Source organism: Muscardinus avellanarius (genome assembly GCF_963383645.1).
Source record: "Muscardinus avellanarius genome assembly, chromosome: 11".
Classification (NCBI taxonomy): domain Eukaryota; kingdom Metazoa; phylum Chordata; class Mammalia; order Rodentia; family Gliridae; genus Muscardinus; species Muscardinus avellanarius.
This window is the reverse complement of record NC_137797.1, coordinates 108,170,528-108,186,220: the sequence shown is the minus strand read 5'-3', so window position 1 is coordinate 108,186,220 and position 15,693 is coordinate 108,170,528. Positions and strand designations below refer to the sequence as shown.

At 40.7% G+C, this 15,693-nt stretch overlaps 1 protein-coding gene across 1 annotated transcript in view; it reads right to left on the bottom strand.

Annotated features, from left to right (window-relative positions):
• Positions 1-978: 978 nt before the first annotated feature.
• The window catches only part of PIK3C2G (phosphatidylinositol-4-phosphate 3-kinase catalytic subunit type 2 gamma), a gene marked incomplete at both ends in the record, with an annotated part of 285,908 nt that continues 271,193 nt past the window's right edge, over positions 979-15,693 (bottom strand). The window contains 2 exons of the mRNA XM_080705040.1: positions 979-1,131; positions 7,808-7,933. Coding sequence (XP_080561166.1) covers positions 979-1,131; positions 7,808-7,933 — 279 coding nt within the window. The remainder of the gene's footprint in view (positions 1,132-7,807; positions 7,934-15,693) is intronic.

Here is a 15,693-nt window from a genome sequence, read left to right as displayed (position 1 = left end):
AATAAAGAATTAAAAATTGGGCTGGTGGTGTACCTTGGAGGCAGAATGCCCTGGGTTCAATCTCCAGTAACACACACACACACACACACACACACACACACACACATCGGTTACAGATAAACTTAACTCCTGAATTAATTGACTGGTTTGATTGTCTTTCTTGGACAATAGACAAACTATGGAATAAGCCTAGGTGTTCATCGACAGATGAATGGATTACAAAATTATGGAATATATACACAATGGAATTCTACTCAGCCATAAAGAAGAACAAATTATGTCATTTGCATAATTTTGGAGAGTTATGGAACTGCAGAATATTACGCTAAGTGAGGTTAGTGAGTCACAAAAAATGTAAGGCTGAATGTTTGCCCTCATCTGTGGAAGCTAGGGAGAAATTGGGATACGAAAGGGTCTCTAGACAAAGGAGGAGATGCCCCAGTGGAGAGATGAGAAGAAAACACTTGGATGATGATATTCATACCCACATACATCAATGCCCATCTAAATGGCATGCGGGGGAAGGGCGAGGGAGTGGGGCTGGGGCTGGGGGAAGGCGCACTAAGTACTGTGTGCATGTCTGCCTCAATCACTCTGAACTTCATGATGTAGAATTACAGTACACCAATAATAATAATAATAATAATAATAATAATAATAATAATAGATTTGCTTTCAACTGCAGGAAAACAAGACAAATTTGAACATAAGTTTGACTTATAATGTATTAAGGTTAATTGTCCTTTTATTATTTTACGTATATATGTTTACACTGAGCATACCATTTAAGGAGACAATGTTCTAAAAATCAAGGATACTACAGGCAGAGAATAAACAGCTACAGAAGACTGTCTCTGATTTCTTTTTCTTATGCCCTTAATACTCTGTGCTATCGTTGACACCATAGGATGTCCTGTGATGGAGAGACCTGTAATTAAACTAGTAGTTAATAAATAATGCATATATTCCTAGTAGTGGTCAAATGATACTGTTTCCTAGAGGATACCATGCTTCTTCATTGAGCTGGACACTGCTGAGTTGGATGTTAATTGCTCCCACAAATACAGTTTTGCTCTTCACAATAAGCATTAAAACATGTCCTTGTAGCTCTGTGACTTCTTCATACACCACCTGGAGAAGAAGAGGACAAATAGAAACATAAATCAGATATGTCTAAATGCATCTTTCTTTTGAACATTGCTTTTAAGAAAAACTATTTAGCTGCTAATATCTTGTACCCCCGAGTGGATAGGTTAATGCTGTAATCTTTCATTTCTAATGCTAATTCTGAAAAGCTAAAGGTTCGACTAAGATAATGGAGTTTAATGACAGACTCTTTGCCTAAGAATCTTAGAATTTACCGATTCCACTGAAAATTGCCTACTCTGAATTTAGTGAGACTGTAAATTACTCTCTAGGAACAAATTTAAGTACTTTTCACCTTTTAACTGTCCTTGAATTTATTGAATCACATTGGAACCTGAACACCAGCTTTCTGTGTTGAAGGTCAACGAAGAAAGACCAATTTCTCTGATTTCCTGGGCTACTGAAATGCCAGGTAACAGGACTTTCTGGTACATAGGAAGAAATTACTCTATGATCACTTCCTACTTTAAATTGCTTAATTTTTAATTATGAAAATACATGTTTATTCAATAAAATATGTGTGCGGAAAAACAAAAGAACAAAAAAGGAAGGAAAAATCTGAATTTCCGTCACTGGGAAATAATTACAGTTAACATTTGGATGTTATTTTTTTGTTTTCTGCATAGAATCACTTTTTAAGAGTCTGGTCTGTAATTATGCTGTATATGCGGTTTTGCATGTCTGTTCTTTTTCATGTATTTTTTTTTTTTAAAGGGGATCTGCTCAGCACTGTTTTATAATATCCAGGAAGTAAGCTGCAGGCATTACCATGGGGAGCCTGCGAGGGTAAAGCGACTACTAAAAGAACAGGACTGCCAAGGCCTAGTTACCCATCATGAATGAAGGGGAGGGCTGGGCAGAAATCTGATACGGTTACTAGGGAAACATCTTAGAACACATTTAGCAAAAAAAAAAAAAAAAAAAAAAAAGCATTCCATACACCATTGCAAACTTGCTCTGCACAAGCTCGAAAAAATCTTTCTCAATAAAAGAGAAGCAGAGGAGACCCTCGAGAGTGAAGCCCTCAGTGAATATGGTTATGGGTCCTAGACCTTTGCACAGCTCAGGGGCCACTTGTGAGCCCAAGTTATCAGATGAAAATCAGTTCCGGATCAATCTGTCAGCTGCCTTGAGCAATCATGTGCTTATTAAGTAAATACAATTTTACTAAGGACCATGAGATACAGTGGAATGTTAATCCAGTCTACCCTGGTCCAGGGGTAGGCACTGGCCACATGAAGGGTTATCTTTAAGCTTTCTTATACAGCCATTCAAATTATTTCACTTCACCATGACATTGGCTTCTTTTGGAAAAGGAAAGGATTTTAAGGCTGCTTTAAACAACTCCAAACCCTAGTCCTATAATTCCTGTTCTTTTTTTTTTGTTTGTTTGTTTGTCTATTATTATTATTATTATTATTATTATTAATTTATTTTTTTTGTTGTTGTATTAGGGATTGAATCCAGGGGCATTCTACCTTTGAGCTATATCCTCAGCCTTTTTCATTTTTAAATTTTGTAACAAGGTCTTGCTAAGTTGCTGAGTCTGGCCTTGAACCTACTATCCTCCTGTCTCAGCCTCCCAAGTACTCCCATTGCAGATGTGGGGAACCATGCTGGGCTTAGTTCTTGTTCTTTAACCGCAGCTAGATACCAAATGTGGCCTGGAAATCTCTTCAGGACGTGAGACTAAGCTCTTTTTCCTTTTCTCTATAGTGGCTATTTCAAACTGTTAGGATTATTCTCCAGTATTCTTTCTATAACTTTCAGGAAATGGATTCCTCTTATTTTACAGAGAAAGCAGATGAAGGAGCCCTTGAAGTGTACTGCATATGAAGTAGAAACATGGAATAACTCTAAGCATTGGGCCTCTGGAAAAGCCTGGCTCGAGGAGTCCATGAATTGTGTAAATAAGTTCTAAAATGACACACTTTTACATAATATATTAATGAGTCTGTTGCCAGCTGTATATTTTCTCACTTTCATAATAGTGATAATAATACTTACCTCTAGCATTGTAGAAAGAATAATGAGAGAATAGTATCAGTCTTTCTCAAGAGCCTGGCACATAGTCAACACTAATACAAACATTTGAACTTTCAAAGTTTATATTACTTAATGGATTGTTGAACCTGTGCTTCATCATATAGACATTATTTTCCTAAAAGTGACCAAAATTTTATAAACATGCAATCACTGAACATCATAGATGATATATCTCTCTCTCTTACTTTCTTTACCACATTCATAATGTTGTTAAAATGTCTTTTTAATTTTTTTTACGATGCAATGGATAATAAGTGGTCAATGGCAGAGAACGACAGAGACTGATAAGCTCTTTGAGGGTTTTCTCCAAAGGATTTAATATGCATTCTGCTTTCACATATACAAAACCAAAACTGAATAGTTCTCTTAATTTCACTTTATGATAATATTTACTGTAAGCATAAGCCAAGACTTCACTAACTTCTTGACCGATACTGAATGTGTGGGTTGGGAATTATTGCATCAAATAGAAAGCCTTTAATGTAATTTAGCATATATTAACTTATATGCCAGCGTTCACTGAACGTTTTTTGACACAAAGTTCTGATAAATAGTTCTAGAAGCCAGGCAGAGTGGTGCATGCCACTAATCCCAGTACCTGGGAGGCAGAGACAGGAGGGTTGCAGGTTTTAGGGGAGCTTCAGTAACTTAGCACAACTTTGCTTCAAAATAAAAAATAAAAAGTGCTGGGGAGTAGAGTTCAAGAGGTACTTTTATGATTGTAGTGGGAGAAGAATGAGATGGAACTGGTGTGTCTAGTGGTGGTGAGAATTATTCGGAGGAGGCAGGAGGGCTAGAGGAGCGCTGTGCGGTGGGGTGAGCCAGGGCTTGGGGATCAGGCAGTTCTCAGCTCGAGGACAAGTTGTGTGGCCTCTAGGTCTTGGTGTCTTCATTTACAAACCTAGCCATGTATCACTTCACGATAGGAAATATTCTGAGAGATGTGTCCCTAGGCGAGTGAGCTCGTCTTTATGCCTGAGATGGCTGTGGTCTCCCTGGGTGACTGGATCCCGGGGAGCCGCTGTCTCGCATTGGTCCACCACTGACCGCGACATCATTATGTGGCACCTAATTGCACTGTTTCCATCTTATTGTTAATATCAAGTGACCTGGTGGACAGAGGTCACTGGCTTCTGCCTCCTGAGCTCACCAAGCACTGTGCTGCCATCCTGGCAGAACATCTTTCAGAAGAGATTTTAAGGCATGTGAAGAACTTGGAAAACTAAAGTGTTACTCTGTCCTTTCAACATTTTTCTTTATCCTATAGAGCAGGATGATATCTCAGACTAGAATCCAAGATGCATAACACACTGACCTTCCCAGCGTGGTTCTATGACAGGATAGAAATCCTGCATTTCAAACGTATCATTTAAAAATGGTGGCTTTTAAAACGATGTCAAAGGAAGTATAACGGAAATCTGTGGTTTTGGAATCGGAATCCCAGCTCTGCTTCTTAAAGCTGTTACGACAGCGCCATGAGAACCTGCCCCCAGCTCCAGCTGCCTCTCAGCCCAGTCATGCCGACAGTGGGATTTGTACTATGAAGGTACTTTAAGGGAGACTGCTGGAAAAATCTGCAGGACTCACTCTGAGAAGAGTCAGAAGGTATCTGAGCCCCATACCACAGCCTCAGTATCTGAGGGTGGAACCTCTACTGCGTGGCAGTGGTCTTGACCCGGTCTTTCCGCACAGGGGTGTTAAGGACAGAGAGCCTTGTGCGTAAAAATAGAAAAAGCTGTTTGCATGAAAAGCCTGTAAGATACTGGTATGCAATGCAGTATCCTCTTTGTATCCCTCTAAGAGATTTATACAAAAGGGAACAAGGTCATTTTCCCTTATTTCGCAGTGCACTGCGGGGCTTCGACTGTTTGAGAAATCCCAGCTGTGGTGAGTGGCGGATGCGGCGGTACTTGGTAAGGAGGTGGGAGCCGGAGTGTGTAATTAAAACACGGTGCATGCCTGTGATAACTCTCCGGTGCTCTAAAAAGCCCCGAGTTTACTCGTAAGGACATCTCGTAAAGTGTGCTTGAAGAGGCACAGAAATATTTAAGGGGTTTGCTGTGGCGATGAAGTCTCACATCACAACTGAGAGCCAAAGAAAGTAAAATCAGAGAGAAAAGTAGTGTGCCTTTTTGGTGTCTTTGATAAATATTCTTTTGGTTTTGTTATAGACAAAGAGATTAGTGGGAGAAAAATTAGAATACTGTGGCTTATTTTTCTCTTGTGGGTCTCTGAATCGAACTGGTTTCCCTGCCACACTTGCTTAGATGATGCCCTTTTACTGGTCTGATGACTACTGTTTAAATAGTCACTTACACATTACTTCAAGTTTCTCATGATTTGGATTATGTACAGACTGGAATCAGCTATGCATGAAATCTGTATATTGTATATTTTTGCAAGAATTTAAAATGTGTCCAAAGTATAAATAGGGTGGGCTCATGCTACACGTACAGTTCAACTGAGAAAGTATTGTGGTGGTTTCTAACCAGTGGGTCATGGATGGTTGAAGACATAAAATTATTTCAGGCCATCCAAAAGTTCAAGTGCACACTAAGCGTTACAGAACAATCTTCATGCAGGTGTATTTGCTGCCACTTTTATAATATGTAAAGTTTGAAATAAATGAGAAACTTGAAAAGCGTAAACAGGGGGAATAATAAACAGGGCTAGTTCTAGAAAGACACCCTGGGTAGAAATGCGAAAGTTTAATTTATAAAAGCACAAGATAGGAGGCGGGCAAGAGGCTATTATGATGGCAGGGACCTCAACAGAGAAGTCACAGGTGGAGGAGAGATGATGAATCTAAGAGGCCAGAGATTACACGAACAGAAGGGAGGAAACTTGTGATTAGCTGGACATGTGAGGGAGGGAGAGAGAGATATACATGGAGGGGTCTTTGGAGACGGCAAAGCAAAGAGGAAACGCGGGCTTAAGGGAGCCTGAGGCCTTTCAAGGAAGCTCTGCAGCAATCGGGAAGAGTGTGGATCGAAGGCTGGAGAGAGAAGCCAGGCTTGAGGAATGGATGCAAAGGCAATGAACACACAGAGGTGACAACAAAAAATAATGAAATTTTTGAGCCTGGATGGAGCTGTCTATTGGTTTCCATGACAGGACTCCTGAGGATACAAAAATCCAAAGATTTTTAATCTCTGATAAAACATGCATAGAGTATTTACATGTGATGTAGGCGTACCACATACTTTAAGCCATCTCTAGATTACACACAAGGCCTAATGCAATGCAAATTCTAAGATAGTTGTTATGCTGTATTGTTTAGAAAATGAGGGCAAAACAACCTTATGTGTACTCACTATGATGCAGTTTTTATTTCCAATACTTTTCTTTCTGTGTGGTTCTGGGGACTGAACCCAGGGGCATTCCACCTTTGAGTTAAACCCTCAGTTCTTTTTTTATTTTTGATTTGAAACAGGGTCTTGCCAGGTGGCTGAGAGCCTTGCTAAGTTGCTGAGGCTGGCTTCAAACCAGCGATCCTCCTGCCTCGGTCTCCCAAGTACTGGGATTACAGGCCTGTGCCACCGCACTGGGATTATTTAAAATACTTTTCATCTGTGGTTGGTTGAATGCTTGGATACTGAACCTGCTGGTGGGGAAGGCTGAGTATATCTAAAAAGGGGGTGAGGTGGACCAGCAAACATGTTTTAAGAAGAAGAATGGCAAGAAAGTAAGACAAGGTAGTAGTTAGAGAAAATGGAAGGGAATTAGAAAGGTAGAGCTTGAGAAACAAAGGAGGTTTTTCAAGAAGCAGGGTGCCCTCAGGGCACTGCTGTGCCTCTGGAGCCACGCAGAGGAGAGCCTGGGAACTCATCGACTTAGCAATGAGGGGCACACTGATGCCACTTGAACCAAGCACCAGCATCAGAGGCCAGAATCTACATCGCAAAAGGCGAAAAAGCAGCCGTGAAGTGCAGCCAGTTGTGGGAGCGAATTCTGCCAAAGTCTGGAGGTGACGTGGAGGAGAAGAACATTTGCTAAGAAAGGCTGAGAGAAGGAGGGTATTTTTGTCATTGGAGGCTTGCGAGTCAGGTATGGAAGTATCCGGAGGGGGAGACAGCCACAGGAAAAAGAGAACAGATAATTGAGCGAGTAGAGAGGCAATTTTAAGGAGGGATTCAAGACAATAGAGGCAGGGGTTTGCTTTTCTTGAAAGAAGTGAGGGGACTGGATGTCCAAACTGCACACGACAGACGAACAGGAGAGATGTTTAAGATATACCTGAGCGCTGATGTGCATTTGTTTATTTTCTCAGAAGAGATTTAATGAGATTAGTTGTTAGATGCAGGATGGCTTATGATGAAATTATTAGGTAAAGAAAAATCAAGGAAAGGAGAATAAAGTGAGAGGGAACAGGAGGGAGTCAGGGTTGATGTTAGCATGCGAAGCGGGTCTCCCGCTCCGGCTGGAGGCTAGCCACAATTTGAAAATTAGTCCATGAGCAGCATCTTCCAGTCCACACTGCTGCTATTTGGGGAAGATCGCTCCTGAATGGAATAATGCTCCCAATGATGGCAGATTCTCCATATTTGGTTGTTAAGCTTAAAAAACACGGTGAGGAAAACACAAAATGGCTGAACAGGAGATGAGTCATACTTACGATCTCATTGTAAGTAGGGTCGGTGCATTTTGGAACAGATTTTGTTTTCCTCCTACGAACTTCACTGGGATATGGGAACAGATAAAATTCAACATGTGCGCTGGGCGCAGAGCCATCTGGGAGATGCTGCAAAGGAAAACGGTTATAAATATTAATGTGTGTTGCTATCAAAGAAAACAAATACATAACTACTAAATATCCAGACCAAAGGCAGAAAAGACCAGGATTTATTACAGTCATCCCGTTTATCAGAAAATAAGAGAAAAATAAAAAGGAAATACATCACTGCCCCAAAAGAATCCTAACTGCAGCTCAAAAGAAAAAAAATGACCCATTTGAAATTAAGTGGTTTGTCAGAGGACTGTGTTTAAAAGTCCACTGACTATAATTTACTTTAACTTTTTAATATAAAATTTAAATTTGCATTTTTTGACAGATATGGTCAAGAGATAAATATTAGTCAGAGGCAGAGACAGAAAATAAGTACCTTGGGGTACTTACTTTATATTACTTGAGGATAAAATACAAACTTCAAGTTTAACATATAAAGTGAGGTATAGTATTTAATGATGTATGTACATAATATATATACATATATGTATGTATATTATATGACATCATATTTTAAAGCAGTTTAATTAAAATAGAAATTATGCCTATAACTTTAATGTACTTGCAAGATGTTAAAATAGCTACCATAATTTTATTATCTGTGTTACTCTGAAATATATTAGATACTCCTTTTCCAAATTGTGTCCTATGGAGCCAGGCATGGGGGCTCGCATCTGTAATCCCAACACTGTGAAGACAGACAGGAGGACGGCAGGTTTGAAGACAGTCTCAGCAATTGATCAGACCCTTGGCAACTCAGAGAGACCTTATTTTAAAATAAAATAGGGCTGAGGGTATAGCTTGGAGGTAGAATGCCCCTGGGTTCAAAACCTTAATATTTCTCCCCCACTAAAAAACCAACCAAAGAAAAAACCTTGACAAGTTGTGTTCTCTAGAGTTCCAAATTTGCCACAGGAGCTGTCTGAACAGAGCAGAGTCAAATAGGGGATACCTGGATCTCTGCCTCACATCCCCTCTTCCCATCTGTAGCATCTTGGCTTTAGACCTGCCCAGCTTCTTCTTTTCTATTGTGTTAGATATGATATACTTATTTGTTACTATATCCTTTGGAGAATGAGCCCACCGTTTCAAAAACTTGGTAAAGGAAATGGGTCTTATATATTTTTTTTTTCTGAGAATGAGGGTATTGCTATGTTTCCTAGAATCACCTAGAACTTATTGGAATAGATATGCTGGATAAATTTGCATAAATAAATATGCTGGATAAATTCTCTACATCCCTTGCTTTATCAGAACTATTGTCCACAGACTTACAGATTTTCTTATCAACTATAATGGTATTGTACATAACATTGCTTCTGCCCAAAGAAATCACTTCACCCCCCAAGAAGTGCAGAATTGAGCCTTCTTCCTAAAATTCACTGGTCTTTTCATGTTTCCCACCATCCTGAAGTAGCTAGTTTCTACAAAAGGGTAGAATGGCTTTTTGAAGATTTAGTTATAATCCACCAAATGAATTAACCCACGAGTATTACCATCAGTGATGGTAAAGTATCACCATCTCTGCAAGATGGTGACACTTTGCAGAGGTAGGGAGAAATTCCCCGAGAGTTGTCTATCCTTTGAATCACATACAATAACTAGAATGATTTCTCCCAGAGCCTAGATTTATGCATTCAGGGAGCAATAAGTGGAAAGAGACTGATACCACGCACTGGTAGGCCCAGTGACCCACTAGCAAGATTTGTATTTCCTGTTGCAACAACTTCATGCTCTGTTGGCCTAGAAGACTGCCGCCCAGCCATGCCTCCTAAATCAAAACTTAGAAGACAGAGTTACAGTGCTGGCTTCTGGTCACTGATCCTGTCTACCACTTGTGTGGTAAACAAACAGAATTACACAGGGAGGGGAGGAAGGATACCTCTGAAATACAGGAGATCCTTTAGGGCATTTCTGAATGTTACCTGCTCTGCAATTAGTCAATGGCAAACCACGGCAACCCAGTCCAGGCAGAGTTAACTATAGCCCAGAACCATCAGGAATGGATGTTTGGTATAGTCGGATCTGGAATGTCCTGTAAAACCTCACCATACAGCAAGGTTCAGAGGTGAAATTATCCAGTCATGAGTGCCCTAACCCTATCAGTGCATTCTTCCTTTTGGTGGATTAAAAATTTGAATGGAGCCAGGCGTGGTGGCGCACGCTTGTAATCCCAGCATTTGGGAGCCTGAGACAGGAGGATCGTGGTTCGTGGACAACCTCAGCTACTTAGTGAGGCCCTTTGAGAATGGCCCTGGGTTCCATCCTCAGTATTATAATAAAAAAAAATTGAGTGGAGCTTTTTCTCAGTAATTTTTGGATTAATCCATTTGGTGCATTAAAAATTTGAATGGAGCTACTTGGCAGTAACTGTTGACAGGTTGGGCATAGATAGAGGAAGCAGGCCACTGGGGTGTGGCCGAGGATGATTTCTGTCCCTGGTCCCTTCCTCTGTCTTTCTCTTTTCTAGCAGTCATGAGCTGAAGCAGCCCTCCTCTGCCATGCTCGGCCACTGTGATGTTTCTACCTTGTAGCCTACTGACCATGGACTGACCCTCAGAAACCCTGAGCCAAATCAACCTTTCTTCTGTTATTCTTGTCAGGTATTTTGGCCAGAACGATGAAGAGTTGACTCACCATGATCAGCAGTTATATACCAAAGGCAAGGAGAATGCAGAATGAAAGAGGGTAGTTATAATATCAACTTGAACCGTGTGTGGTGACACATGCTTGTAATCCAAGTACTTGGAAGGCTTAGACAGGAAGCTCACAGGTTTGGGTCAACCTCAGCAACTTAGTGAGACCCTGGATTTTTTTTTTTTTGAGGTGCTGGGGGTAGAAGCCTGGGGCATTCTACCTTTGCGCTACACCCCCAGTCCTATTTTTAAAATTCTTTTTTATTTTTTGAAACAGGATCTCACTGAGTTGTGAAGGGCCTTGCCAAGTAGCCGAGGCTGTCCACGAGCCGCCATCCCCAGATCTCCGCCTCCCAAATGCTGGGATGACAAGCATGCACCACCACGCCTGCCCTGAGACCCTGTTTTGAAATAAAAAATAAAATAGGATTAGGGGTGTAGCTCAGAGGTAGAATGCCCCTGAGTCCAATCCTCAGTACTGCTGATAAACACATAAATTAATTAATTAATATCAAGTATAACCACATAACCAATTACAGAAATGAAGACTGAATTTTATGAATATTTACTCCTAAGTTTCACAAGTATTTTCTTGTTAGTTTGTACCGATTTTGTGGGTATAATATAGCAAATATCTTTGTTTTTTCTCTTATTACCTTATGCTACATAAAATGTATTCTTTATATCTTAGTATTTAAGTTTTATTAATTCTCTATCAGTATTTAAGCTGTAAGATATTAAGGAAGAGAAATGCCACGGAATGACTCTTTCTTTGCTGAGGGAGAGGTTAGTATATAGTTTTTTCTTTTTAATATGTTTTTATTGGTGCATTATTTTGTATACAGCATAACTATAACTTGGCTGTTGTCTTTACTCAGAGATTAGGTGCAGTTAGATTCATATCAGCACCAAGTTGATGAGGGTTGGATTGAAGTTGGCGGGGCCATGGGACGCTCAGATACCAGGTGGAGCATTATTTCTAGAAGTGTCTGGGAGGGTGTTTCCAATATTACGTGTGAATCTGTGGCCTGTGTACAGCAGACTGCCTTCCTCCGTGTGAGCGGGACCTTGCATTATCTCACCCACCAAAGACCTGAATAGAACACAGTGTTAAGGAAGGGGACCTTGCTTTTAGTGCCTGGCTCTTGCTAACCCCTTGCTTTATATCAGGACTTAAACCCTCTGCTCTCCCGGTTCTTAGGCCTTTGGACTTGGGCTGGAGTACTTGATTGGCTTTCCTGAGACTTCAGCTTGCAGTCTGCAGACTGTGGAACTTCTTGGTCTCCTTAACTCCATGAGCCAATTCCTCATAATAAATCTCTTTATAGCTGTATCTTTATCTCTCTTTGCTTTTATACTATCTGTATTCCATTGATTATTTTTTTTCTCTAGTAGACCCTGATTGGAGGGCAGGGCTTGAACGGTACATGTCTGTACTGTTTTTGCTTCCCACAGATTAAATGTGAATACACTATATGCGCTGGTTGAGCAAGTTCTTTAACAGGCGACATTCCAGAGAGCAGGGAGGGGTTCTCGACCTTGGCACTGTTGACAGCTGGGGCCAGATCATTCTTTCAAGTCTTTAGTGCAGGGGCTGCTCTGTGGATGTAAAATGTTCTGACATTGTTACTTCCTCTGTGTATGAGATGTCTGTAGGGCCAACTTTCTAGCGGTCAACCAAAACATGTCCCCAGACATTGTTAAGTGCCACCTTGGGGGCAAAATCAAACCCATTTGAGAACCACTGATGTAGACAGCTCTCAAATAAGGATCCCTGGCTCATTCCTGGAGTCTCAGCCTAGAGACCTATGGCTATTTCCCCCTGAACATCTTCTTGGCATTCCTACACATAATAATCTCAAATGAAAATCTATCTTCTACTCTTTTTCACTACTCCAAAACAAATTTTTTCAGCTCCTTAAAATCCTGCTAAATAAATACTACTTCTCTCTGGGGCTTTCCTTGTTTTTGATTCTTAAATACAACAAATGTACCAGAATCCAACTCCCTCTTATTTATTTATTTATTTATTTATTTATTTATTTTTTACACAGTTTATTTGCCTACACAGATCTCGATTCTAGACTTTTAATTGTAATCACTTTTAATCTTTCTGGTCTTCCCATCTCTTCTCTTCCTTCATCCTGTATATCACTGATATATCTCATTTTCATAAACCTGACTTGATCATGTAATTTCCTTTCTCTGGATGTTCAAGGGTTCCCCATTGCTTGAAGAATAATCTCCAAGTGATAGAGGAGGAATGACCCTTTGTGGAACCCACTTTCACCAGGCTGTTACCCACGCACCAGCTCTGGACCTCTATTTCCAAGTGAGTGCCCTTGACGAGACCTTCACCATTCTGCAGTTCCGGGCCTGGCGTACGAGTGCGGGTTTCAGATTGTCAGGTGCATATTAAATGAGAGCAGCAGGCTTCATTTCTCCTTTAACAGCTTTAAATGATGACATTGATTTCTCAGGACTCAGAGAAACTTCTCACCCAGTGTTGCTGTCTTATCAACATCGATTCGTCCCCTTACCGGCATCATATCCTGTCTCTTAAAGACCTCAGGTAATTTATTAAAGAAACCACTAGCCATCTCCTCATCAAATAATTTGCATTTTACCCTTTGCCCTTATGTTTATGCAAATTCAATTTTACATCAAAATGATTAAATAGCCTTTACTTGTCTAAACTGTCTTAGCCTGGGATTCTTATCCTGCCTGCATTTCGACCTTCATGGGCATGAATACTGACAGGACGAATCAGAAAGCTTAGACATATGACATTCTCAGTCTGGACAATGGAGAGTCCCCTTGTTCCTCCAGAGGACTTGCTGATTCACAGTGGGTTGCAATAAAGTAGCATTACTGCTTTCCTCTAAAATCCTGGCAAATGGCTTTACTGTGCTCAGAAGATAATGCAAAGCCATTGAAACATTTTTTTTGTTGTTGCTCATAATATCTCTGAACTCAATAGATTCTGAATTTGCTATTAAGTAGTTATCATTTTTTAGGTTTTAAAAATAGGTTCAGCAGGGCGTGGTGGCTCACGCTTGTAATCCCAGCATTTGGGAGGTAGAGGACAGAGAATGGCAGTTCACAGACATCCTCAGCTACTTAGCAAGGCTCTTTGAAACTCAGTGAGACTCTGTTTCAAAAATAAAAAGACTAAAAAGTAGGGCTGGGGGTATAGCTTGGAAGCAAAGTGCCCCTGGGTCCCATCCCCGGGCACCGAAAAAAAAAAAAAAAAAGGGTTCATATGTGTGTCTTTTTAGGAGATTAGAAATTCTTTAATGGAATATCCACTTATGGTTCTCTCTACCTCAATTCCTTTGGGCTTTGTTCTATTGGTTCTTAAGAACCTAATTCCTCCCCACACCCACTCTTCTTTCAAAGCTATTGACCTGTTTCTGAGCCTGCAATCAAAAATTTTAAAATCCCCACTTGAAACTGGGCTTCCGATCACCTTGTATTTTTGCTTTTGTGGTCATGGCTTCCCTTCATAATATTCTTTTTGTGTGTGTGTGTGTGTGTGTGTGTGTGGTACTAGAGATGGAACCCAGGGGCCTTCTACCTCCGAGCTCTACCCCCAGCCTGCTTTTTTATTCTTTATTTTGAAACAGGGTCTCACTGAGTTGCAGAGGGCCTCACTAAGTATCTGAATCTGGCTTCGAACCTACGCGATCCTCCTGTCTCAGCCTCCCGAATGCTGGGATTACAAGTGTGTGCCACCACGCCTGGCTTTAATACTACATTTCTAAGACTCTGACTTCATCCTGTCTCTGAGGTCACATTAGACAACTGTATGCATATTCCCTTTTCTTATGCTCCCCTACCCTTTCCAGAGCTGTCCTGGGCTGAGAGCATCATTATCTATGCTCAGTGACAGGAAGACTTGTAGTCATCCCTCCACTTTCACCTGGAGAGCTGGTTCCCCCGATAGCCGTCTTTTTTTTTTCTTTTCTGAAACTTGGTTGAGTTCTCTGTGACATTTTTTTTTTTAATCTCCTTTTTGGATTTTCCCCTTTTTAATTCTTTGAAAATCCATTAGCCAATAAGCACACTCAGCTATTCAAATCTCTGTGGTGGAGCTAATTATGACTTTCCCAATTTCTTGGGAGACTATGAGCTGTGTGTGTGTGTGTGTGTGTGTGTGTGTGTGTGTGTGTGTGTGTGTGCTGTATTTCTGTGCCTTCTCTTATCCTTGTACAAATTCTCCCTATATTTCCTCTCCTTTGTGGAGTATAAGAAGGAAAAAAAGTAGATATATTTTTTTCACTCGGGTGATATTGTAAGGTGTTTGTATTTAATCAGAGAGTTGCCTTCTAGGGGCCCTGGAGTGGAGGGCGGGGGCTGGATCCACATTTACCACTGTTAGAGTTAGATAGAAAATGTCGCCTAAAGAGCTCATTTATTAATATGCAGGGTTGATGTAGTTAAGTCATTAGAGTTGAAATCTCAGGATAAATCCATTGCAGTGGTGTTGTTATCTGGTTGGCGGCCTGAGCTGGTAGTTTGTGGCTGGAGAGTTGGTTCCCTGGGGTTGTGGCATTGGGGTTAGATATGATTTTCCCCTCCCTCATTTTCTCCCTTCCTTCTGGACTCCATGATGTGAGGAGTGCAGCCCATGGGCTTTCCTTCTCTCTGCTCCCAAACACCATCCCTATGACCCAGACACCAACCTCACAGGGACTGAACCCAGAATTCTCAGAAACTGGGAGCACATACACCCTCCTGCTTCTAAGTTATATGGTCAAGTCCTTTGGAGTATAGCCATTAAAATGCTGACAAATACAGCCACCAAACAGTCTTCACAGAAGAACTGATCTGTCTCAAACGTGTGGACTACGGTTTTGTCAAATACATGTAGGTGATCTTGTTAACGCAACTTTAGTATTTTAAAAGCACTGCTGCATCTGTAGTAGGTTAAAAGACTATTTCTTAACTTTACCAGGTATTAAGAGAATTTTAGAGACATCTGATGAATTATTTTTTAAAAATCAGTTTAAAAAGGGGCTCCACTGGTCCAAGTGAAGACCTTCTGGCATTCCTTGATTTTATTAGTGGCAAGATTTATTTTTCAATAAAAGAGTGAAATATAGCTTGGTGATTATCTTAAGTTGCAAAACTTAAAAT